Source organism: Heloderma suspectum, chromosome 6, assembly GCF_057233095.1.
Source record: "Heloderma suspectum isolate Gila_16-S chromosome 6, 16-S_ref, whole genome shotgun sequence".
In the NCBI taxonomy this organism is placed as follows: Eukaryota; Metazoa; Chordata; class Lepidosauria; order Squamata; family Helodermatidae; genus Heloderma; species Heloderma suspectum.
In genome coordinates this window covers 126,723,608-126,749,255 of record NC_139463.1, presented here as the reverse complement: position 1 = coordinate 126,749,255, position 25,648 = coordinate 126,723,608, and the positions used below count along the sequence as shown (strand labels likewise).

Sequence of the window (25,648 nt, the reverse complement as noted above, 5' to 3'; positions counted from 1 at the left end):
TAACATATAAAACACCACAAAAGTCACCAAGAACACAATTTTAAAATGCAATAAGAACAACTCCAGCTATAAACGAAGTCACAGGGTACCAGCGCGTTTAAACTTTCCTGGCAATCTCCTCTTTGTGCAAGAAAAGCAGATTGCACCTGGCCTTAGTAGATTGTCCTCCTACCGCTGGCAAATTGCTTACTCGCCACTCCTAGAGAGAGACTCCAAAGAGCTGCCTAGAGCCAAACGCATTACTGTTTTGTTTTGGGGGGATGGTAAGCAGGGCCCAAATACAGGCGTGTTTGTGTATGTATATTCCATGCTTCTTTGCCAGTATTGCATAAAATGTGGATCTGGTAATGGATACCGAATTTATAATTTAACACCCTGAGAACACTCCCCCCCCCCCCAATGTTCTTTTTAAAAGCAAGATTCTAGCCCTTTTCACTGTGGAGAGAAGCTTCAGGACATGCAAATATATGCAAAAATGTAATTAACTTGCATCGTGCTACATAGGTTATTGAATCCAGCTTTTGTTCATGTAGAATCATGTCGTTTACACATCCCTGGTGTTGTATTTGGAAGCAAAAGCAATCTGCTGAGCCTTCTGCCGTACAGCAAGGGTGGGCAACTGGTGGCCTTCCAGATATTTTGGCCTACGACTCCCATTAGCCCTAGAGGGTCAGCAACTGGAGTCCCCTATGCCAAATCTGGCCGCTAAGGAAGAGTGCTGCTTGGTCCAAATAACATAGCTTACTAGCAGGACACTTCAGTAGGTGGGTGTTGAGGTGCTAGCTTGTCAACCCTCATTAATTTCCCAAAGGGTAAGTAGTTGCTGATACAGGGCAGTTGACAATGCCCTACCTTTTTAGAAGAGAGAGAGAAAGAGAGAAATATAACGGTGGAGGGAAGAGAACCCTACCATTCAGGACAGAGAAAAAGAAGGACTTCTTCACACAGCACATAGTTAAAACTATGGAACTCGCTACCACAGGATGTAGTGATGACCACCAATTTGGATGGCTTTAAAAGGGGGGTTAGACAAATTCCTGGAGGAAAAGCTATCCATGGCTACTAGTCTTGATGGCTATGTGCTACCTCCAGAAGAAGAGGCAATGAGCCCATTATTTGTTTATTTATTTATTTATTGCATTTATATCCCGCCTTTTTTCCTCTTGCAAGGAACCCAAGGTGGCTTACATTATCCTCCTCCTTTCCATTTTATCCTCACAACAACAACCCTGTGAGGTAGGTTGGGCTGAGAGTCTATGACTGGCCCAAAGTCACCCAGTGAACTCCCATGGCTGAGTGGGGACTAGAACCCGGATCTCCTGGCTCCCAGTCCAACACTCTAGCCAGTACACCATACTGAGCCCATGTACAGCAGTGGCTGGGGAACATGGGTGGGAGGGTGCTGTTGTGCTCATGCCCTACTTGTGGGTTCCCGGTCGACAGCTGGTTGGCCACTGTGTGAACATAAGGCTGGGCTAGTGGACCTTTGGTCTGATCCAGCATGGCTGTTCTTATGGTCTTATTATTTTGTGCTCAGCTACTTACTGGCATATTTTTTGAAGTTTGCCAAAGCGCTTCTGATTCGCAAAGTGTGAACTTGCCTCTCAGCAGTGTTACCCCCTGTTCCCTCTGTGGCCAGGCAAAACAGCTGCTTCTCTGTATTTTCTCTCAGCCTCCTGCCGGTATCTGTCTATGTTCTGCAAAATGCAGTCATCCCATCCACGCCTCTGAGATCTGCTGCTCCTCTCAAGACCAGGCTTGTGCACTTTCCCACCCCAGTCCTGCTTCCTCCAAGGCCCTCAGCATCACTTTAACCTCTTAAGGGCTCAGAACTACACAGAAAGCAAGGAATGGACACGTTGGGCATATGCCACCCAGGCTGTGCTGAGCCGCTCCTGCCTGGGGTTTGGTTCCCAGGGCTGGAAACTGGCTGGAGCTTTAGGAGAAAAAGACATCTCTGAGAATCTTGGCTCGCTTTTCCTGAAGCACCTTTGCTCGCTTCTGTCTGCTACTTTGCCATCTGAAGTCTCCTTCCACCTTGCTGTATCTGGCTTGTGCTGAGCCAAGTCATTTTAGTGCTCAAGATGGGACGTCCAAAGTGTTCCCCATCTATTTCAGTGGGGCTCGCGCAGGAGGACATCCCAGTGGGTTGCGCCCAGGATCCGTTGGATCTATCTGCGCTACTATCTTTTAGTGGTGCTGGCCTTCTCATCTTGCTGTTACTACATCTAGTGTTGACTGTAACACCTCTGGGGCAGGGACCATGACATGTCTGTATCCTTTGCTAGCGTTAAACAAATGTTAAATGTTTTGCCAAGAATCTGACCTTCCAAGAGGAGAAAGGGTTTTTATGTGCAGGAAATATGGAAAAATTAGCCTTTGGACAGAAAGAGATGAAACTGGGGGGCCATGGCAGGAATGGAGTCGGGGAGGATTTGTATGGATTCAGCCACACCCTTGTTTTGCTCCAGCCCAGTGAATATTTTTTCCAGAGCTCAGAATGAAGGGGACCCCGGAGGCTGTAAGAAGCAGCCTGCCTCTGTGTGTGCGTGCGTGTATTTGAAGGGAATTAGTGGGTGAACCTGGAAAGAGCTGAGGTGGAAGGGTCTGGGTGGTTTGAGGCCTGGGCTTTTGCTTTGGACTGCTGGGTTTGAGCAAGAGGCCCGGCTCCACCTATGCCCATCTGTCTTTTTCCATCTGAAAGCTCAATGGAATAAGAAGAAATGTTGGGAATGTTGCCTCAGGAGCTGAGTTGGAGGTGGGGAAGCTGGAAGTGGGGAGGCATGTTCGGGCTAGGAAAATCCCAGGGATTTTGCACAGGTGTGTGCGAGTGAGAGCAAGAGCGAGAATGTGCTTAAGAACAAAGCAAGGGCGGCGCCAGGGCGATGCCATCACCCCCCACCCCCCCTTCCCAGCCCATGCTGAAAAGTCAGCCCTGGAACTTTTGCTGACGTTCCGGTGCTGCATCTGAGTAACAGCCAGGGCTGTGGGAGGAAGCAGGAAGGAAATACTGCCTAGTGCAGCCTTCACTAACATAGTGCCCTCCAGATATGTTGGCCTACAGTTCCCATCATCCCCAGCCAGCATCGCCAATGGGACCAGCCTGGGGGAGGCTGGCCAAGTGGATTTGGGAAGTCTGAGTGGGGAAGGCAGGGAATGAATGCTAGGGCTTTCCAAGTTTTCTGTAAGAGCAGGACAGTTAGGGGACAAAGGCCACTGGGATTCCTGGTTCACTGAGAGGGGTCTGGTTTCCATGGGTTTGTTCTTTCCACTCATCTCCTGCATTTCCTCTGAGGAGCTGAGGGTGGTGTACATGACACCCCCCCATGTTATTCTCACAACAACCCTGTGAGGTAGGTTAGACTGAGAGATGGTGTCTGGCCTTCTGGTCACCCACTGAGCTTTATGGCTGAGAGGGATTTGAATGCAGGTCTTTTGAGTCCCAAGTGGGCACTGTAACCACTAAACCACATTGAGTTTGAGCAAATGTTTCAAGGAGACAGCCAAATGCTTTCCCAGAAAGGATGGCGAGTAGGGTTTATGCTGGGAACTTGTATTGGCAGAGGGAGAGGTTCGTGTGTGTGTTTTTAAGGCAGACTGCAATTAACTTGGGGATTCAGTTGGGATTTTGCTTTCTGCCCTCTCGGGTGAGAAGAACTATAAATATTTCCCTTATCCCAGGAACTACAACTGAGAGAGACATACACCCCCGCCCCCTCAGCTCTCCCTTCCCCAGCCAGGCGCTTTTTAATTCCTGATCCTTCACCTCCCATCCAGGGAGGCCAGGCCAGCCACCCCAGTTCCCCCCCTCCCATGTTAATTATTGCCAGAAGATGTAAACCTCACAAAGACCCAAAGTCAGTGGCTTGGAAAAACTTAAAATGCTCCAGTGCAGCTGAGAGAAATACCAACTCAAAGGACCCAGGAGTCCTGAAAAACACACTCCCCCACCCTGGTCTCTGCTTTTCAAACACTTTATGTGCTCCTCTTCAGAGCAGCAGCAGCAGCTGAGCCTCAGGCTAGGAATCCTATCTACAGCCTCCCACATTGAGGACAATAACCAAGCTTTAAGTGTGTGCTTCCCTTCCTTTGCTCGGTGCACCTACCCCTCCTTTGCTTCCCCACCCCATTGTCTTATTTTAGATTGTAAGTGCCTTGGGGACAGGGACCTGTCTGTTTTTATCTATGAAATTCTGCAAGATGCCATCCACACTGATAGTGCTGTAGAAATAAATACTAATGAAATGACAAGAACTGCTGCCTACCCATGTATGAAAACCTTCCCTCCCTCCCAGGAATTGGCTCTGGAACCTGTTTTGAATGCTAACACTCAGTCCCAGAACATGAAACGGTATGTCTCTGAGTATGTGCAGAGTGCCTTTCCCACACCATGAAGTAATTTTAACCAGCCGCATACGTTTTGGATAAACCACCAGGGAAAAGACTGCAACTTGAAGGCAGTTCTTAGAATTAAGGCTCTTCTCCACCCCAGAAGCGGTGCCATCTCAGCATCATGGACAGAGTTGATGTGGAACAAGTTGCAGCACCCCAGAGGCAGCTGCATCTCTCTGCACCCAGCACGGGACCTCCTCCATCCAGAGCATGCAGCTCTCTTTCCAGTGGCAGCTGCATCCCTGCTCCAAACAAGGGGGCTGTGTGTGATGTGGGCCTCCCTTTCTGTCTTGGGGGCAGGCGAGGTCAGGGGGAGTTAATTATTTCATTAAGAAGAAGGTGCTGAGGCAATCAGGCCTGCTGCCCCAACCCCGTTGCCCTGCAGGACTGATAGGGATCAGAAAGTGTCTCACTCCAATGAGCTGGAGAGCTGGAACGAGACACTGAGCAAGCCACCGAGTCACACAGGCAGGGGAAGACAGTGGAGGGAGAAGCAGGATCTCTAATATTTAACCAGGAGGAGGGTGATTAAATTCCTGCTTGGCCTAGGAACAAGAGTAGCAGCTAGAGATGGGCATGCTGGGTGATGGGACATCTGGGCCCTCTGTAACAGGGAGTTCCTCCAGTTGCAGCCACACACGCGTGCGCGCGTGCACACACACGCACATACGGTTTCTTCAAAGGGAGTGTTCCCTAGTGGTTGGGAGCCCTGGAGCGCTTGGGTTCCCTCAGAATGAGAGCTAGTAAATTAGAGCAAGAGGAGTATCTATTGCAGCCTTCCCCACCCTAGTGCCCCTCAGATGTGGTGGACTACAAGCTATGCTGGTGGGGGGTTATGGATGTTGTAGTCCAACACATCTGGAGTGCACCAGGGTAGGAAAGGCTGGTCTAGTAGTATATGGGAGGGGGTGAGAGAGAGAGAGAAGAGACTCTGTGTTACAAGCAGGACTCCTGGGTCCGCCAGAATGGCTCAGAGAGGGAAGCCAAATCAGCCTGCGCAACAGTGGAATTAGATTCCAGTGCTCCTGGGTTCCCTGTGGCGGGCAGAGAAGGCTCTCCAGCCTCCCCCCCCCCCATTTCCATTTGCTTGTTAGCTCCTTTCCTGAGCTGTCACTTTCTATTCCATCTCCTGTCCCTACCCCAATTCCAGCTGAGCCCATGGCCCCGTCACAGGAGGGGCGGGGAGTGCAGTGGGAATGGGCCAGGGTGGGGGCGGGCCGTTCCCCTGCAGGGCAAGAAGCAGCAAGGCCTCTTGCAAAAAGCCAGCCCCGCTTTCTTGACCGGGGAGGGGCGGCGTATCCCACCCCCAGATCTGGGGCCTGGACCAAGAGGCGGCGGCCTCTGGCTCGGAAGGGTCGCGCACACGCACCCTTTGTCGCTGCACTGGGCCCAAGAGATGTGCCCACTCCCTTCCCGCACTCATTCAGACTTGGCGGCCCCTCCATCCCCAGTTGGCATGCGTTGCCCTGGCGACGGTGGGCCTTCTGCCCTTCCTTCCAGAAATCCTGGAAGGGGAGCAGGGCCTAGTTTTGTCCACCTGCGTGGACAGGGTGAGGCCTGCTGCGTGACCGTAGCAGCTTGGGGTCTCATGTGCCTGTTTGTTTTTGAGGGAGGGGGGCTCCCTCTGGAAGCAACTCAGGAGGCAGGGCCTACCCTGCGTGTGTGAGAGAGACGAGATGTGTGGCGAGGGGCTCCCCTCCTGGGTTTCCTGGGAGCAGGAGAGTAAAGGAGGCCGCGGGCTGAGGGGCAGAGCCAGACGCCAAGACTCCTGGGTTCTGTGCTGGGGAGAGGGAGGGCTGTGAACGGCCCGGACGCCTGGGTCCTCCGGAAGGGGTGCAGCAGAGTGGCTTGTTTCCTTAAGGAGTGGAGCTGGATTCCTTGGGATGGCTTGGTGGGTGTGTTTGGGAGGGGGCTGAGGAGGAGAGCAGGTCCTGAAGGAGGGAGAAAGGGTGTTTTACGAGCAGAAAGCCCTGGGCGCCAAGGTGCCCAAGTTCCCCTGCAACACACACACAGCTGGCCTGGCCTGTGTGGGCCCTTCTGGACTCTCTAGGTGGCAAGCGGGGTGCAGTGGCTGTGCCCTGAAGCGAGGGCTCCTGGGTTCCACACACATGCCCCTGCTGCTGCCGCCTCCAGTTTGCAGGCCTGGCGCCTCTGCAGCTAGCGACCTGGGCTGCGCCCATACTGCGGAAGCAAGGGGTGACGGGAGTCTGGTATGCAAGACTGCCACGTCAGCTGCTTTTGGAGTTGTTGCTCATTCTCTGCTGCTTCAGTATGTGATGGAGCTGTGTATCTTGAGTATATGTTTGGTCGAAGGTCCTGTTTTTCACAGCCCATGGGGGCGGGGGGAGCTGATACCTTAGATTCATGGGGGAGGCATGGGTGTCCGTTTCTCTGTGGCATTTCATATGTGCGAGTGTGTGTGGTTATACTGCCAGGTCAGTGCGAGTGCTGGGTGTGCATTACGTGTGTGTGACTTTGCCAAGTCTCCGATTTGCGGTTGGGAATAGTTGTCAAGTTAGAAGGTTCGGTTCATCAGAGAGTGCAAGGGCCTCCTTTTCTACCCATGGTCGATATTTCCTAATGTATTTCCCTTTGACGTTCTGAACAGCGAAATAAAATGGGCTTTATTTTTAGCACTTCACCAGCACTAGATTGAAGGCCAGTGGTGTGGCAAACCCATCCCCATGTAAGAAAAATGGATGAGTTAGCTCTGAAAGCGCTACATCTTTTTAAGGCGGCGGGGCGTAGAATTGATGGGGCATTGTTGAAAGAGAAGGCGATAGCCTTGGTGTTGTTTAAAGGGCTGTGAGTACCCCTTGCTTGAGTGGGGAGTGCCCAGTTTCTGAAGAAGGAAACAAAACTAAAGTAATATATAGAGATCTTAATGAAATGCCATAAACATGGCGGATGTGTGGTGCTTCATTGTTGTGTCATAGGTCGGCCTTGTAAATAAGCCCACAAAGTTAGTAGCCTGCAAAAAGGAAGTTACTCGCTGTTTAAGAGGCTAGTACAGCCTTCCTCACCCTGGCAGCAGGCTGGGGATTATGGGAGTTGTAGTCCAACACATCTGGAGGGGGCCAGGGTGAGGAAGGGTGGTGGGCTAGTAGCATACATTTCTATGCAGGCTTTAGAGGAAAGGAAGCGTACGTTGGATCTAGTGTGCTCCAAAAGTGGGCTCAAGGTAGCCGAAATAGTTCCATCTCTGTGTCAGACCCCTTCAGTGCAGGTCCTCAGGAAGGCTGTAGACCCACTTGCTTTCACTGACCTTTCCCTACGTCTGTGAGCTGCAACTTTTACTGGTGTTACCTGTTTTTTCAATATCATTTTAAATGAATATTTATTTCCTGGTTTTCTCTTGTATTTGTTTTGCATAATTTTGTATTGTTTTTATCCTGTATGCTGCTTTCGGAGGTTCTACCCTTAAAAGCAGCTTAAAAATTATTTTAAATAAAAATAAATAAAAGCAGGTCTAAGTAGGCCTGTCCCTGGCTGAGGGACTGCCTGGAGACCCCAGACCTTAGAGCACCCTTCCCCAACCTGGCACCTTCCAGTTGGGTCCCCAGCATGCTGGGAATTGCAGTTGAACACATCTGGTTGGGGAAGGCAAATATGCACACCTGGCTGCTATGTGCATGCTGCTATTTTCGCTGCTTTGCAGCAACTCTCTTTCCCGTCTTCACAACTGTCCTGCAAGGACGATTGTTAATATTGACATTTTGCAGGGGGGTGGATTTAGGTGGAGCTCTGACTCTGATTAAGCTGCACCTGGCCCATGACATCCTTCTGTTAATTCATGAGGGCATTATACCCGCCTTGGGAGAGTTTTTCCCCTGAAGGTGGCCTAAAAAGAATTTTGTATAAATAAAGAAGAGGTAGCCCACCCAGGGACAGGCTCCTCAAGGCTTGAGGTCAGAACAGGAATCATGCTCTCTCTTTCACACACACACAGCCCCTGCCATCTCTGCCTCCCCTCCTATCTGGGAACTAGGAATAGGACCCAGGAGTCCTGGCTCTCATCCGCCACTGGGATATAACCCCCCAGGCTGCAGCCCGGCCCCTTCTTCCCCTGTGCTATTATCTCATTTGGCAGCTGATCTGTCCCAGGGGGCTCTGGACAGGCGGCTTTGGGGTCAGATGTCAACAGGTTTGAATACAGGGCTGGAATCCTTTGTCGGTGCTGGCTGGGCAGGGAGGGAGGGGCATGCGTGGGGCTCCAAGGGCATGTGGGACCATGGGACAGAGCTCCTGCTGGCGGGGGGGGGGGGGCACAGAAACGTGAAATTAAAGGCAGATGCAAAGAATTACGCACAAGAGAGAAGCATAATCAACTTGTATCAAGACACTGGGGCATTATGATTGTTGCTGTTAGATTCAACTTTAATCTGTTAACTTTTAATAGGATTTTACGTGTGCAAGTGTGTGTGCGCGTGTGTGTGCACACGTGTATGTTTTCAGAATATGTTAAATACCTTCAAATGTCAGGACATTTAAACTAGGACTTTTGCCCAGTTAAAGAAATCTTCCTTGTTTATCAAGTTAATCAATTGATTAAATTTGCATAAGGCAAAAAAAAAATGGTGGGAAGCATTGCTTTCTTTGTTTTTGGATGATTCCCACATGTGACATAGCAGGCATTAACTTAGAGTGGGGGTGGGGCATCTGTAGCCTTCCAGATGTTGTGGGATTCCAACTTCCATTGCCCCAGCCAGCATGGCCAATAGCCAGGGATGATGGGAGCTGAAGTTCAACCACATCTGGAGGACTACCGGTTCCCCACCTCCATCCTGGAGGCATTCTCCTAAACATGGGGGAAAGGGTATGTGTGTGTGTGTGTGCGGGGAGGGCCTCCTTTAAGATGGTGCTCAGGAAGTCCTCTTTATATAAATACTTGTATTACAGTTTTAAAAAATGCTGTACAGTTAATCAGGGCCACCTTTTCAGTTGATTTAGCTTTTTAAATCTAACCGATTAATCAAATGTTGCAACCCCTAATTTAAACACTCTGATAGAGATTTGAGAAAACTAGGAGGAATGATGGTTTTCCGACAAGCTGGGAGTGGCTTGAAAGAGAGGCCAGTGCTTGTGGTGGGCTGGCGCACACCACTGTTGCCTCTGCTGACCGGGCTGGGCAGTGCGTGCGTGCGTTTCAAACACTGCCACACCTATTTGAGCGGGGGCAAAAATGGTATGAAATAAATATGTATGTGCACCAGACCTTGGACCTTCCAGAGGTGTTGGACTACAGCTTCCAGCATCCCTATCCAGCATGGTGGATGCTGGGTGTTGTAGTCCAACACATCTGGAGGGCGCCAGGTTGGGGAAGGCTGATGTAAACCATGGGAAACAAAATCTCTTTCAAACCACATACAAGAGACCCTTAAAAATGATGTTTTGTCTAACTCTGTACCCTAAGTGGAAAATGCAGGAGGAATCTGATGAGGAACAGTGCACCACGGAGAAAGGACCTTGGTTGCCACAGTAGGTTGCCAATTGTAATTTTGGGTTACCCAGATGAGTTTTGTTTTCTTCTGAGATGCTGTTTTTCTCGCTTCCAAAGTGTGTGAAAAGCACTCGAAAAGCAGACGTATTTCTGAATGAAACACAAGTGTGTCCGGCCATTTGCAGGTTACAGGAGGCACAAGCCTTCAGTTTTCCAGGTCTTCGTTTAGCACCAGAACCTTCTTTCGGTGGCTGGGCTGAGCCTTGGAGTATTAGCTGTCATAGTCATACATGTCTTTGAGCATATGCTGAGAACACTGCCCCTGAATGACCACAGAGGACTCCCTGTGAGGGAGTGCTTTCAAGCAAGAGCAGGCTTGGCGCCCAGCTCCTCCCATTTTGTTTTAGGTATCAAGCTCTGGTGATTCTCCTTCTTCCTGGGAACCCAGGCACCCTGGCAGGAACAGCTCCAGTTTGTGAGGGCCTTTGGGCAAAATGCCCTCAATGGACCCCTTCCCTCAGTGAGTCTGCCATTGTCAGCATCTGCTTTTGCTCCTCATCCTCTTTCTCCTCATTGCTACCACTTATTTTATTTATTTATTGAATTTATTAATCGCCCATCTGGCTAGCCACCCAGCCACTCTGGGCGATGTGCAACAAGAACAATTTAAAACAATAAAATACTACATTAGAAACATCACATTTCTAAGAATACCCTAACCCACCCCAAATGCCTGCCTGAACAACCATGTTCAACATACTTGCTTGAGCAAGTCAGCCGTGGCATCTCCTGCGCCTCCTTCTCGCCACTGCCACGGTTGTCTGGGCCACAGCAAAAGGCAGGTGAACAAGCAGGTTGCAATGGGGGAGAGGGGTGCGGTGGCAGTGGGCCTGTGCTGGGGTGTGGGCCCTCTGCAGGTGCCCCACCATGCCTACCGTGGACATCAGCCCTACATTCCTTTAAGCACCACACTTCCCAGAAAGCCCTGGGGGCCTGGCTCCCAGCCAGTTGGGCTTGAACCCACTAGCCTCCAGTCACCCCGGAAACAGCCATTCGGAGCACAGGACTCTTGTTCCCACTGTCACCTCTGTACTTGCTCCATTTGGCTGATTTGCTGCTTGTGCCCCTGCAGGTTCCAGAACGAGGGAGGCTACGTCTTGTATCCCCAGATCGGCGACCGGCTGGACCTCATCTGCCCACGTTCGGTGCCGCTGGGCCCCTTCTCCACTGAGGACTACGAATATTACAAGCTGTACCTGGTCCAGACCGAGCAGGCAGAGCGCTGCGAGATCCTCCGTGCCCCCAACCTCCTGCTGACCTGTGATCGGCCCGAGCATGACATGCGCTTCACCATCAAGTTCCAAGAGTACAGCCCCAACCTCTGGGGTCATGAGTTCAAGACCAACCAGGATTATTACATCATCAGTAAGTGTCTTTTCTTTTTCTTCTTCCTTCTGACACCTTCTGTAATCCCACACTTGCACAGGTGTTTTGTATAGGCCCTACAGCAGGCTCAAGCACAGCTTTCCCCAGCCTGGGGAATGGCCATGCTGGCTGGGGATTCTGGAAGCTGTAGTTGAACACATCTGGAGGGCACCAGGCTGGGGAAGGCTGCTCTGGCAGGTTGCAAATTCAGAAGACATGGCAAAAAACAGGGACCCTGAAAGGTAGTGAGGGAAAGAGAAAGGAAGCCTTAAAAGTGACATTCAAATCAGAGGGAGCTGAGAGAGATTTGGGGTGCTTCCTTCAGATGGACGGCTCCTGGTATTACCAATTGAAAGGCCTTGTGCATCTATCTATCTATCTATCTATCTATCTATCTATCTATCTATCTATCTATCTATCTATCTATCAGTGTTTTGACCCCACTCTTCGGCTGAAAAAGGCTCTCAGACTGGCTGTCAAAGATGAATAATAAGACAGTCCCTGCCCTCGAGTTTACAATCTAAAAGACACGACACAAAAGGAAAAGGGATTGGGAGCGAGGACGGGAAGGAAAGCAAATACACCAATGACTGATGTATAGGACCAGGTTGGTCTCCCCACTGCGATGATATTCAACCTGGGAGGTAGGAGGTGCAGCCCCCCAGTGGCCCTCAGTTCTCTAGCTGATGGATGAGGCCAGAGTCTGCGGTCCCAAGGAACTATTCCATCTGTTCTTCCTTAACACATTTTTTTTCTGGTAAGAAAAAGGATGGAAGAAGTGGTGGAAAAACATGGGAGCATTCCAAATGGAGGACATCCTCAGCTGGAATCCTTGTAAAATTCTGTGTTTGAGGCAGGGCATTTGCAGGATGAAATTCTTGTTCCAAAGCTCCCTGTGAGTAGTGAGGGGATGGAGAACGGGGATAAGTTTACGTGCTCCTATCCTACGTGCGATTTAGTTGTTTATGTACCTTTGCTCAAGCTGGCTGACAAAAATTAAAAACTGATGCAAAATGAAGAATAAAACCAAATTAAAATACAATATGGTTATACATTTGAATGCAGCAGCAGTAAATGGATTTTTAAACACTGACAGCTGTCTACTAAGACCCACCAAAGGCATTAGTAACGAGACAGAGTTTTTACCGGTATAATAACTCCAATTCGATGCTGAGTGATGATACTTGGGGGGAGGGCATTTGGAGACAGGGCGCCACCACAGGAGAGGCCCTGTCCCTGTCATCACCTTCCTGGCCTCTGAAGGCGTGGAAGCACTCAGTGCTGGGGCTCAGAACAGGATCTCAGTGTGCAGACAGGTTCGTGCAAGAGGTGGTGGCCCTTCAGATATCCTGCGCCCAAGCCATATGAAGCTGCTTTGTAGGTCAGAACCAGCACTTTGAGCTGCACCCAGTAGATAGTGAAACTTGCCCCAAAGGGTGCTTGATCCTTTGTGTGTGCTCCAAGCAAGTCTGTGCAAAAGAGTGATAGTCTGTGCACAGTCCGTGTGTGTGTGTGTGTGTGCATGTGTGCGTGTGCGTGCACGCTGTTGAGGTGCTTGAACTGCCTGCTGTCACCTTTGCCAGCACCACCTTCCCCAACCCCTGCTGAGTGTTCCCAAACTTACTTGGGGCAGGAAAAATGGAGGCAGTGGCCCTGGCGAATGTAGGCCTTCCACCTCCTTGGCAGAGCACCCTGTTCCTGCTGAGGAGGAGGGCACGCAGCCTCCATGCAGTGTGTCTGGTGGGAACCCCCCCCTTTTCTGTCAAGGAGAGCTCCCCCATCTGCGGGAGTGGGCAAGATTAATGCCACATTCCCACCAAGTGTGCTGGGAGGGGCAGCCCCCTTGTCCTTGGTGGGAATGTCGTGCTCTTCCTCGGAACCAGAGGCCCCGCCTCGCCCTTCTCCTGTCCCGGTAAGTTTGGGGGCTTTTGTGGGGGGAAAGGCGGGTGGCCAAGGCAGGGGCCGAGCATAGCTCTGCTTGACCTGACCTGCACCTACTTATCAGAAGTTGAGCAGAGGCGCTGACTGTTATGAGCACCTTTTTTAATTTACTCGCAGCATCCCTGCTTATTGGTGATGATAATTATAGCTATCTGAACAGCTGTCATGCAGAAGATGGAGTGGGCAGCATTGTTCTCTGTTGCGCCTGAGGGCAAAACGAGAACCACTGAGTTTAAAAAAAGTTTTACTATGTTTTTTTTAATTGGGGTTTTTATTTTCTGAACATTTTGTAAAATGTCTCAGTTGGCTTCAGAAAGGTGGTACAGAAATACAGTAAATAAATAATATTGCAGGGAAGCACATATTTTCTGAGCATTAGCAGAAACTTCCTGTTTGACACTGGAACAGACAGCCTCGGGAGGTGGTGGGCTCTCCTTCGCTGGAGGTTTTAAGCAGAGGCTGGGTGGCCATCTGTCAGGGATACTGTCCCTGCTGCACCCTGCAGTGCAGAGCCTGCACTGAGCAGGGGGGTAGGACTAGATGATCTCTGAGGCACCTCCCAACTCTATATATGCTAATAAAGCACCATCCATGTACATGACGGATTACAAAGAATGAGAGGAGGTGTCCCCACCCAAGCAATTTCCAATCTAGAAAATGGCGCAAGGGAGACAGGAACAACAGGGGAAGGGGAAGGAGGTGGAGAGGGAGGGAAGGGGTAAACAGGGGATGAATCTGTGATCGTTGCAGTTCCACATACTCAGGGTTCGTGACAGGAGGGGCCAGATGACGGTGCCAGTGCCCTCGCAGAAAAGGTGGGTTTGGAGATCTTCCAAAACTGGTGAAATGTGATCGCCACCACCAGTCAGTAATCTGGCCACCATGTTGTGATCCAGTCGCATTTTTCATACATGTGCTATGGGCAGCCCCACGTAGAATGCTTTGTGGTATTCCAACGCTTACTCTGCTCCCTTCCTTGAAACCCACATACATTAAAATGACATCATTTAGAAAGAGGACCAGAGTCTAGCATTTGAGGAGAGCCATGGGGGCAACGGGCCATTTCGACTGAGCTCCTTTTCAACCTCTGGGGCAAGGAGTAATTGTGGGATATGGCTAATGGGACCCCCCTTTTTAAGGAAGGGCAGAGGGATTGAGTCCTCTAAACCACCCCTCTCTCCTTCTCTCTTCCCACCCCTCAGCATCCCTGTGACATCAGCTGTAGCTGCCTAGGGTGGCCCTTCAGCCATTGCCATGGCAACTGTCTCCCAGCAAACCTGTATGAGCCAGAGACTTGGCTGTACCACAGCATCCATGTTGTGGTAATCAGCCAATCTCCCCCCACCCAACTCCGCTCTCCTTCCATCGTGGAGGTGTCAATACAATCCCCCTCCCCCCGCTTTGCTTGCCTGAGTTGCTTATAAAAGCCCACCCACCCCCAGTCCTAGGCTGACTATTCTTGAGATGCAGCTAGGTTTTTAGGGTGTGTGTGTGGGAGATCAGTCCCTTTTCTGACCTCTGGACGTGCAATAATGTGTATGGGGTTAGAGGTTAGGGCTATATGGGCTGGGATTTATGGAAGTGCAGGCTGCAAAGGATTGTGGGAAGCAGTTTTCAATTCTCACACTGACACACACTCCATATATATCTTCCTATTTCTGTCTTTCTTCCATCTTCAGTTCTCTCTGCTTCGTAGCCTGGTATATGCCCCTGGGCAAGGAGACACTGTTGAAAGCAACCTAGTCTTTTGCCCGCTCTGCCTCCCCCCCGCCCCCCTGTTGCTCCCAACTCTGCTTCCCAACCACTGGCATCTCCAGTGGGGCAAGCAGGGGAAATGGATTTGTATTTCTCTTTCTCTCTCTCTCTCTAGGTATGCAATCCAAGGTCATGGGCAAGACTCACTGGGCAAGACAGCGGCTGGCTTTTCTGCCACTTCTCCCCCCTCCCCACTCCTCCCAGTGACACCCCCTTTCAGAGGCAGCTGATGTGAGCACCCCCTTGAGGGGCATCAAGGCAGACATGGTGGTTTTTTGGTGGTGGCAAGGCATCGTTGACCCATTTTCTCCCCCAACCCCCCTTCAGATGATTTTATGCCTAGCCAAGCATGAGGGGAGAGTGTGAGACAGCTGAGTGGGAGGGAGGGAGGGAGAGGGGAGGTGACTAATGGGGCGGGGGAAGAGGGAGGGGGAGATGGTGCCATCCGGGACAGGAAGTGATGGCAGAGGAAGTGACAGATGACAGCTGTAAAAAGCTGGCCCTTAGAAGAGGCTGCATCTCTGGAATATAAGCAGACTCCAGAACTTAACTGGCACCCCAGGACCTATTTAAGCCACCTTGATTATTTGTATAGAAGGGTGGGGTAGAAATAAAGAAATGAGCTAGTGCCAGGAGGAAGGTATCTCTGAGTCTGTGCAGGGTGCACTCCTCGCCCAGGGGAGTCACTACAAACTGCCTTGTCCCTAGGGTTTGAGGGCATGGTTTCCAGACAGCGCACATCCTGGCGCCTCTGGCTTGCAAAACAAACCCTTTGACTCCCTCAGATCTCATTCCCTGAGGAGCGCGAGGAAAAGCGTTTAACATTTTAACAGGTCCTATCTAGGGTTAGATGAAGAACATCTGGGTTACAAGGTATGGGGTTCAGGGAGGCCTGAGCTCCTTTAAAAGCCAGAAAAGAAAAAGAAATGGCAAGGTGCGCTGAACCATCAGTGGCACGTTGACTTGTTCGGTTCACAGAGGATCTTTCTGGATAGCAGCTTGGCAGCCCACCATCATCCTTCGCCTCTCGGGCCGGTCCTGTCTCCAGCCTCTTTCAAGGTGGCCCCGTACTGGCCAGGCATTGTGAGGGCTCAGCCGAGCGCGTCTAAACCAAACTGACGGGCGGCTTCCCAGTGCCCTCAGCAGCTGCAGTGAGAGACTCCTGCACTGCGTGCACGCACCCCCCCCCCCCACCATTAGGCCCACGTTCATTTCCAGAGCCAGAACGAGAACCCGAGGGCCCTGGCTGTAGCCTTCCAGAGACCATGTAGAACACAACTACATCATCCCCCGCCCTCCTCCTCCTCGCCTCCACCAAAAGGGAAGAGAGTCCCTGCTTCACCCATCAGGATGCCCTGAAAGGGCGGGCCAGTCCTGTGCAAGGGTATAATGCAAGGGTGCAGAACTCCAGGGCTGGGGGCCACATCTGGCCCTCTGGCACTCCCAGACTGCCCTCCCCTGTCCCCTGGGCCAGTCATCGTTTGGTGACTTCCCGGCTTTTGTGCAGTTCCCCCCAACCCCATTCTAAAAGATTGAAGTGCCCCGCCTCAGGCTGAGTCACTGGCAGGAAGAACCTGAAGCTACAAGAAGCTGGGATTGGGGGCATTTTGGTCCAGCCCTTGTTGCCTTCAGCCCTGCCCGCCACTGGAATGCAGCCCTCAAAAACTTCTTCACAATGGAAAGAGGTTCTGCACCCCTGGTTTAAAGGGTGTTAAGGAGCAATCAAGCCATATGAAGTGATCTTGAGTATGTGATCTTTGTCCTAACGTACTCTGGATTGAGAACATGAAGTATGTCAATATTGGGGCGGGGGTGGTAGTGGTGAACATATTTGCCCAGCCCGCACCCTGGTCCAGATGCTAGGGGGCCCAGTGCCCCTGTGGGGCCTGCAGCTGATGCCAGTCCTGGCCACTCTCTAAATTCCTTTTCCATTGCTCTGATCAGGGCCAGGAGGCTGGACCTGGAACCCTCCCACCCCCAGAGGCCATTTTAATTTTCCATAATGGGAAATTAAAACAATGGCTTCTGGGCCCAGCTGCTGGGTGCCACTTCGAGCCCGGGCTCACCCAGATAGGAGGGAGACCCCCAGAGGGCTCCTTGCCCAGGGGCTGGCCCTGGGCTTTGCTTTCAGCCTTTCTTGTGGAAAGGGACCCGCATGAACTCCGGCACCTGGCCAGGTTTCCGTGGCTTGCCTAGTCCATGTGGGCCAGTGAGGAGCATCATCTTCTTGGTCTGTAGCAGGAGCCTAAGCGCTCTGTAGGCCTGGCCTGGCCGCGTGAGTTGCATAGAGCAGTGGCTTTAGGCACAGCCGGTGTTCTTCTCGACTGCATTTGTATTTTGGATTGAACGGTCTGATTACGGGGGGGGGGATGGGTGCCCCCGCCTTTGGTTGCGGGCTGGTTCAGATCAGCTTTCCCCAGCCCGGTGCCCTCCAGATGCGTTGACCTGCAACTCCCATCATTTCATGGCCGCCGGTGTTACTCTCGCCTTGTCTTGGCCACACCTTGCAACCACCTTGGCCAATACGACCCCTCCTCCTCCTCCCACAGATGGCAGGAGGCCTGGGAGGCCACGGGCCGGGGGCGGTCTAGCGGAGGACTTCGCAGCAAGTTCTGTGAAGCGCCACACGGTAGTCTGCGGCTGGATAGATTTGGGTCAGTTGTGAGTTGCCGGAGTCGCCCACTGGAATGCCCCTTTCCTCGCTGTACCTCTCCCGGTTTGGGTTTGGCCAGGCCTTCCTGTGCCCTCTCATGACCCCCCCCCCCGATCCCAGCTCTTCCCAAGGGCCACAGCTGCTGCTGGGGGTGCCCTGCCTCGCTGGACCCCTGGGTTCTCCCTACCGCTCCGGCGGGCTTAGGCAGAGCAGGTGTGTGCAAAGCCCCTTGCTCACCTCTGCAGTGGCTGGCTTATTAACAGATCACGAGGGGAACTTTGTCTGTGCAAACATGAAGCGTCTTGTTTAAATATTAAATGACCCTGCAGAGAATCCTGTGGTGAGAGGGTGGGCCCAGGGGCTGCTCGAGGGGCACCAGAGCCGCTGGGCAGGAGTGAGGATTGGGGGCCCCTCTGCATCCTCCTCCACCCCACGGCCTGATCCTCACAGGCCTAAAGGAATGCAAGCTGGTCCTTCGAGGCCTGAGGGCTGCCCATGTCTTCTTCACCCCACATGAGCAGGGAAGCCCAGCACCAAAATTATCCATGGCTTTTCCGTCTCCTGGGCCTTTTGCCTCATAGAAGGCATTTTGAGGTCTCCCTCAGAATCAGCCCACTTACTTACTTCTATGTATTTAAAATGTCTGTGCCACCCTTCAGTATTCTCAGGGTGGCTTACACCATTAAATGACAACAAGTATAACTGTGAGTAACAAAATGAAAAAATATAAAATACCTGGTAAAAACTGGCAGCAAGTAAAACCATGACAGTTTTAACAATTTAAAAGTTAGGGAAATTTTTACAAAGGTCTTTGATTGGCATTGTAAAGTTAGCAAAGCAGGGATCAAGCCAGCTTCCGTAAAAGGGATGCCACCATTGACAACTGGCAACTCTTTCCCCAGTTGCCACCCATCCACCTTGCTTCTGCCTGCAGGGGCACCACAAAGGGGCCCTCGGGTGATTTCAGCAGACAGGCAGGCTCTCCTTCAAGTACCCTGGTCTGAAGCCATGCAAGGTTGTGCTCAGAAATGTGCCAGTAACCCATGCAGGTGTTTAAGAATCTGTGAAATGCATTCCCACCTATTGGTGCTGGTCCAAAGTCTTGTGGAACTATTTTTAACAAGTTGGAGTTTCCGAACAGTCTTCAAAGGCAGCCCTGTGTACGAGGCATTGCAGTAGTCTAACCTATGACAAGAGATAATCTCTCTCTCTCCTTCCTGCCCCATAGCAACATCAGACGGTACCAAGGAAGGGCTTGAGAACATGAAGGGCGGTGCCTGCCTGTCCAAAGGCATGAAAGTCGTCTTGAAAGTTGGACAGCGTAAGTGGGGAGAAGGCTAAAGTGGGGGTGGGGGGCTCAGAAGGAGCAGCAAGTGGAGCTTTGAAGTCCTGACTGGGAACCTGCAGGGAAAGGGTTAAATGTGTTTGGGGCGGGATCTGCTGTGCTGGAGCAGTGCATTCTGGGGGCCAGACCCTCCTGGGGGAGGAGTGGAGTTGTGAGGGTTAGAACAGGGAATGCTGGGAATGAGGATTCTCACATCCTTTGGGAGAGGAAAGCGCGCCAAGCGGCTGACTTGCGTGTGCGCGTGCGCCACTGCCACAGCTAGGACTTCTGGGCCCTTGGAGCCTTTGCTTTTCCACTCCGCAGCCCCCTAGATTTGGGAACTCCGCACCAGCCAGGCTGTGGCTTGGATGACATAATAACTGCCCAGTAATTGGGAGGCAGTGGGGAAGGAATCTAGTATGGAGAAGCACAGAGCAAGAGGATGGGGAGTTATGACATGGATAGCTTGAAGTCCCCAGACTGCAGCCAACCTTTGCCTTCTGTTCTCTCAGCCCTGCTATTTCTCAACACCCCCCCCCAGCCCCCACACTGTGTACAAATCCCCCCCACCCCGCAGTTCCAGCTTTAAGCTCACCGACCCCTTGCGCTCCTGCTCAGCTGTGCGTTTCATCACAGGAATAAACACAAAAGACATGTCTCAGGAGGAAAGAGGGTCCCAAATCGGGGGGTTTGCAGTCTTGAGTTCCAGTGCCTGCTTGGCCACGCAGCTCACCTTGGACCAAGTGACTTTTCTCTCTCTTCTCACCTAAGGCTCGCCATGCAAGGGCCACGGTGAGAATGAAACAGAGTTGAAGGGAATGGGGGGGGGGGGGCAAAACATTCTTAAGCAATCTCTCCTATCTGGAATTAGTTTGGAAATTTTGTAATTTCCTTTTTTTGTGCCTTCTGGTATTTAAAAACCAACTTTAAGAATTCAATTTGAAATTACTTTTGGGGGGATTTGCTAAAATGTCACCAAATGCTTCAGCTCAAGAATAAAATAAGCGAAAGGAATACTTTTAAGGGGCCTGTGCGATGGGGTCAGGAGGCATCACCTGATCTGTTGCCAGCTACACGCTGTAAAGGGAAGGGCACATAGGGCAGCCACAGGGGCTTCTAGAATCTATTGAACCTGACCACCCAGCCTCAGCGGGTGCCACTGCAGGTGTTTTTAAATCCCTAAAAGCCAGCCTTCCGCAGCCTGGTGACTTCCAGATAGGTTGGACTACAGCTCCCATAATCCACAGCCAGCAAAGCTGGCTTGGGATTGTGGGAGTTGTAGTCCAACCCATCTGGATGTCGCCAGGCTGCGGAAGGTGACTACATCCCGATTCTGTCCCTCGCCAGGTGTGAGCTCAGTCTCCTTCCACGGGTGACCCGGGTCCTGCTGCTCCATCCTGTTCAGCGTGCAAACCAGTTTTCCCCCTGAGGTACTGCAGGCTCCCCTTCCCGCCCCCAACTTTGTTTGGCCTTTCTGTTCTCCTTGTTTGCAAAACGTAAATTACAAAGAAAGGGTCAGGTGATATGCCTTCTTTTTAATTCAACGGAGTTGACGTTTTTTAGGTTCAGGTGTATGCCGACATTCAAGGCACACGGAACTCCACGTACTCCTTTCCTGCCTGATGCGGAACTCTGTGTGACTCAAAAGCTGGCTTGCTTCTGTCCCATCACAGAGTTGCCTCCATTAGAGAAACCATGTCAGACCTCAATTATCACTCATAAGGCCAGGGTTACACTAACAGTCACCTCCTTGGGTGTTCAGGAGGGAGAGATGACCAACATCTTATGTCCCAGACGTGGACATCTTTGTTTCCCTGTCCCTATTCAGGTCTCTCCCCCCCTGCCGCCTCCTCACCCCACATTTGCCCACCACTCTCTCTTTGCCCTTGACCTCCCAGATCCCAACACGGGCTCCAAATCCCAGAAGTCCATTCCAGACACACCCGGTGAGAAGGAGCGAGGGACGTCGGGTGCCGCTGAGCCCAACAAGGAGATGAACCCAGGTATGCTCCTTCCTACAATCCTCCACCCTCCCCTTTGGCTGACAGCCGTGGCTTCAGAGGTAGGGCACAGCCCCTACATGTAACCCAGTCACCTGCTTCCTGAGTGAGGTTCTCCACTGGCCCCTTTCCCTTCTCTCCCCAGAACAAGCCCCAGCGCTGTCGCTCCATAACAGCGTGCCATGAACATGAGGATCTGAGGAAAATTTGCCCCTTCTAGGAACGCTCACCCCTTCCTGCATTACTGGAGGTCCATGAGAGGCCGGTGGGGGGGCGTCTTGGCCAGAGACACGGTTGGGGGAAGAGCAGAAGAGAATGCAGCTCTGACCTAATGGATACGGCACGGAGGAGCCTTGACGGCCCGGGCACCATGCCTGCTGGTATCCCATTTCCAAAAGAACCCAGGCGTCCTGGCTCCAATCCCTCCTCCTCTACCCTTGCCTCTTCCCAGAGCACCCAGGGATTCTGGCTCCCAGCTGCCCAGCTCCTAACCCCCTTGGCCCTGCTCATGAGGCGGAAATGTTCAGAAGCGATGTCAGATGGGTCCAGGGAGGCAGTTGGGCGGGGGACGCAGGGGTTCACATTGGCTGGGCTTCTCCCCCACCCCGCCCCTCCGGCCTGGGTTCAGACCCGGGCAGGGGAAGTGGGGATGTGGCTGGGGGCCTGGCTCCTTGCGAAGTGCATTGTTATCCTGGCTCTCTTCCCAAGAGGGGGAGCCGGGAGCGGGGCCTGGGATTGATGGTTATCGATAGTGATGGCTGAAATGAGCCCTGCCGAGCCAGGCAAGGGGAGGCATCGGGGAGGCCATTAGCTCCATTAACCAGAGTCGACAGACACTGACGAGCCCCTTCCCCCGCCGGGCAGGGGCGGCTTGGCTCCCGGGAAGGGTGTGCGCCAGCAGGCTCTCAGCGGCTCGTGTGTCCTCCATACGCGAGCCAGGCAGGGTGGGTGGAGGAGCTGCTGGTATTTGGTCAGGTCCTCCTGGACCAGGCCTGCCTTCCTCTGGTTGGCAGAGGTCTTTTCAGGGGCCCTGGCTTGAGACCTTTCAACTGGGCTGGGCCGGGGGCTGGACCCAGGACCTCCTGCATGCAAGAGCACCAGTCTGCCTCTGCGCTGAGGCCGCTTCTCTGAGGCTGCCGCGGCCTCCCACACCTTCCAGGATCCCCTGTGCCTCCATCCTTGTTGGAGGGGAAAGCCAGTAGCCCTTCTGGCACTGCTCATGCCTGCCCTAGCTGCCAGTCAGGGGTGGCCTAGGAAAGAGGACCTAAAACTAACACTTCCCGGGACGTTCAGTGGAGCTGATGAAGGGAGGAACGAATGGCGGTGTCGGGTCAGGGACAGGTGGATAGCCAAGAGCCAACTTCACATGGGGAGGTGAAGGTCAGTTCCTCTGGCAAAATCAGATGCCTTTCCTGGACTGAACATGTCAGGCTGCAGGAGGGGGTTGCATGTTGGATGGACCAGCCCCCTCACACACAGAAAACTAGCATGTCAGGAGAAGGTGCCCCCATCGAATGAGATGAGACGAATGGCCACCAAGGAGAAGGCCTTTTCAGTAGTGGCACCCCAGTTGCGAAATGCCATCCCCAGAGAGGCTTGCCTGGTGCCTACGTTGTGTCTTTTCAGCACCAGGTGAAATCGTCTTTATTTTCCCAGGCTTTTTAGTCCTTCAGCCTTAAAAAAATGTTAGGGTGCATTTCTAGATATTTGAGCTGTTGCTGGCATTTACCCTGATAGTTACTTTGGTTTTATTCTGTAAGTATTTTATATTATGTTTTACTGTATTTTATAGCTTTACATTTTCTCTTGTGAATGGCCCAGAGAGCTTCTGCTACTGGATGGTATAGAACTGGAAGGAAGGAAGGAAGGAAGGAAGGAAGGAAGGAAGGAAGGAAGGAAGGAGCAATCCTATGTGTGTTTAGGCAGAAAAAAGTCCTACAATCCTTGCAGGATGTTTTTCTGCCTAAACACGCATAGGATTGCACCCTAAATAATGTTAAAAGGTTCATCCAAGACCTCTCCCTGTCTTGCTGTCTTTCTCCAAGCAGGGAGGCTTTTCACGAGAGACCCAACAAACACGCAGCCCCCGGATCCTAAACCTGATGTGCCACAATCTAAGGACAGCCTTGCCTCCTTGTTTTTGCCAAATGTTTAGCCTGCCCCCCCCCCCCCGCTCTCTCTCGGGTAGGAGAAGCAGTGGGGAGGGCAGGGTATATAAGAGGAAAATGAGGCTTCTGGGACGCCTCCACTAAACACTCTTTTCCTCCCCTGCAACCAGGACCCCCGACTGGCAACACCACTGGCAAGGTGGGGGGAGAGAACGGCCCCCTGCCCCAGTCCAACGTGCCCATCATTGCGGGTGCCGCCGGGGGAGCGGCCTTCGTCCTGCTTGTGGCAGCGGCCGTGACAGGCGCCCTGTGCTACCGCCACCGCCGGGCCAAGCACAGCGAGTCCCACCACCCGCCTCTGTCGCTCAGCACCTTGACCAGCCCCAAGCGGGGCGGCGGGGGCGGCGGGGGCAACAACAATGGCTCTGAGCCCAGCGACATCATCATCCCGCTCAGGACTTCAGACAGCGCCTTCTGCCCCCACTATGAGAAGGTGAGCGGGGACTACGGGCACCCCGTCTACATCGTGCAGGAGATGCCCCCGCAGAGCCCCGCCAACATCTACTACAAAGTATGAGGGGGGGCGCAGCGCTCCCTCCGGCTGCGTCTTCGACCTCCGCAGTGGGGAGGACTCCGCACAGGTGAGGGCGGCAGGGACAGCCCTCCCGCTCACCCCAGATGCTGCACAAACAGGGCCGATGCACAGCCGCCTGTGCCCCCCCCGCAATCCGGGGGCCACTGGAACTTGGACACTCTGCTGCCAAAAAAAGGAGGCAAGGACCCTCTTCTCTCAGCGGCCTCCTCCTTTCAGTGGATCCTGGCCTGACTAGGATTAGCAGAATGAGGGATATGCGCCCCCCTTCCTGTCAGATATGAGTGATCTTAGCAGAGACACCACTTTCCCCCCACATCCCACTCTCTCTGCTGAAAAAAGGGCTGAGTCCCCCCCCCAACCCAAGTCAGTGGATTTCTCTGTGGAGTCCGGCGCAGATGGGGGGACAGATGCCTGGTGCACCCTTCTGACGTCAGCACTCCTAGTGGAAGTGTTCCTGAGGAGGCCGGTCCTGCTCCAGGGATGCTCCATTCCAACACAGAACGTTTCCTTGCACATACGCACCCCTCCACCCAAAGTGAGTTTAGGTTCTGAAAAAATCTCAAGCGTATTTTCCACACACACACATTTCCTTGCAATAATCCAAATTTATTTTCTTGGGCTGTTGTTTTTTTAACACTCTATCCAAGGTCCACGCTGTTGTTTCCTCTAGGTATTTTGTAGGGGAAAAACAAAACCCCAAGATTGTAATGGGTTTAATTTAAAATTGTTGCCTAAAAAAAAATCTATCAAGACTTAAGATTTGCCTTCCAATTCCCCAGCTCCAACACGTGTCTTTCAAAGCTGACTTTTCAAACATTTGACTTTGAAAATGTTGAAGGTTTGCACAATTTCCATATTCCGCCAAGTTCAGCTTGGGCTCTGCAGAATATCCCCCCTCGCTCCTCATTCCTGTGGGCTTCTTCAGGCTCTGGGAAGGAGCGCGTCCCCGGGCAACACAAGGAGAGGCCCTCTTCCTTTGCCCACCCGCCCCGGTCAACAAAAGCTCCCGTCCAGGGCAGTGCTCGGCCAGCCTGCGTGCCTCCCTTCTCTCCTTGTGGATTCCACTAGGGGAGGGGCGAAGGAGATGGCCACCTCTTGCTCACAGCGCACACCACCTCTGCTACCCCAGGAGCACGTCTGCATGTCACTGCCCATCACGACCACACCCCAAAATGCTATCCTGAACTAGTTGCCCTCCTCCTCCCGCCTGCGGATCAGGGTTTTTTGGGATAGCGAAGGAGGCCATTTCTCTGCCAACGTTTGGATCGGGGAGATGCTGGCAACAGCCGAATCTGCAGATTGGACTCAGTCATTAGAAGAGGACTGGTTGGCTGTTTATCTGGTGTGGCCATTTTGAGAGAATCTGTTTAGTTGCTAGAAGAAGAAAAAACCAAACAAAATGGCCACCATTCCCCATCAGGCCATGCTGAGAAGACAAGCGGGGTGCGTGTGCGGGGTGCGTTTCTCCAAGGTTTTCGTCGTCTCACTTTGGGGAGAAGATTGTGACTGAATTACCAAGCGGCCACATCCGGTGGATTTTAAGAAGCTGCGTATCGTGTGTGACATTTAGTGGAATGCCAAAAGAGGCAGGACTTTATGTGTTAGACTGGGGGACGTGGTCAGGTTTCCCTGTTTCGGCAGGAAAACAAAGAAAAGGGGGGGAATGTGGTCTTTTTCAGCTTTAACAGAGGGATTTTTTTGGTTTTGGTTTTTTGATCTGAGAATTTCTTAGCTTTGTCGGTGGAATTTTACTGTTGGACATTGTTGATTATAGAAGTTCTTGTGCAGCTTGGTTTGGACTCTTCTTTGCTTCTTTCCTCCCCACCCCATTTTAAAAAAACACCAAAACCAAACCAGTTTCCCTGTTGTCACTACTGCGTATCTACAAGGGGGTAGCAGTTCTCTCATGTATATAGCCATACACCTGGGATAATTTTACACCTGTCGTACAGGTGTAAAAGAGGCCTAGGGGCTCAGTAGGAGCACACCGTGCATTTGGATTCTGGAAGGGCAAT

The 25,648-nt window shown here is 52.2% G+C and overlaps 1 protein-coding gene across 1 annotated transcript in view; it reads left to right on the top strand.

Moving 5' to 3' along the window:
- Window positions 1–25,425, top strand: part of EFNB3 (ephrin B3) — a 42,939-nt gene extending 17,514 nt beyond the window's left edge. The window contains exons 2-5 of the mRNA XM_084808700.1: window positions 10,965–11,257; window positions 18,835–18,927; window positions 20,829–20,933; window positions 23,209–25,425. Coding sequence (XP_084664826.1) covers window positions 10,965–11,257; window positions 18,835–18,927; window positions 20,829–20,933; window positions 23,209–23,615 — 898 coding nt within the window. The 3' untranslated portion in view covers window positions 23,616–25,425. The remainder of the gene's footprint in view (window positions 1–10,964; window positions 11,258–18,834; window positions 18,928–20,828; window positions 20,934–23,208) is intronic.
- The last annotated feature ends 223 nt before the right edge of the window (window positions 25,426–25,648 follow it).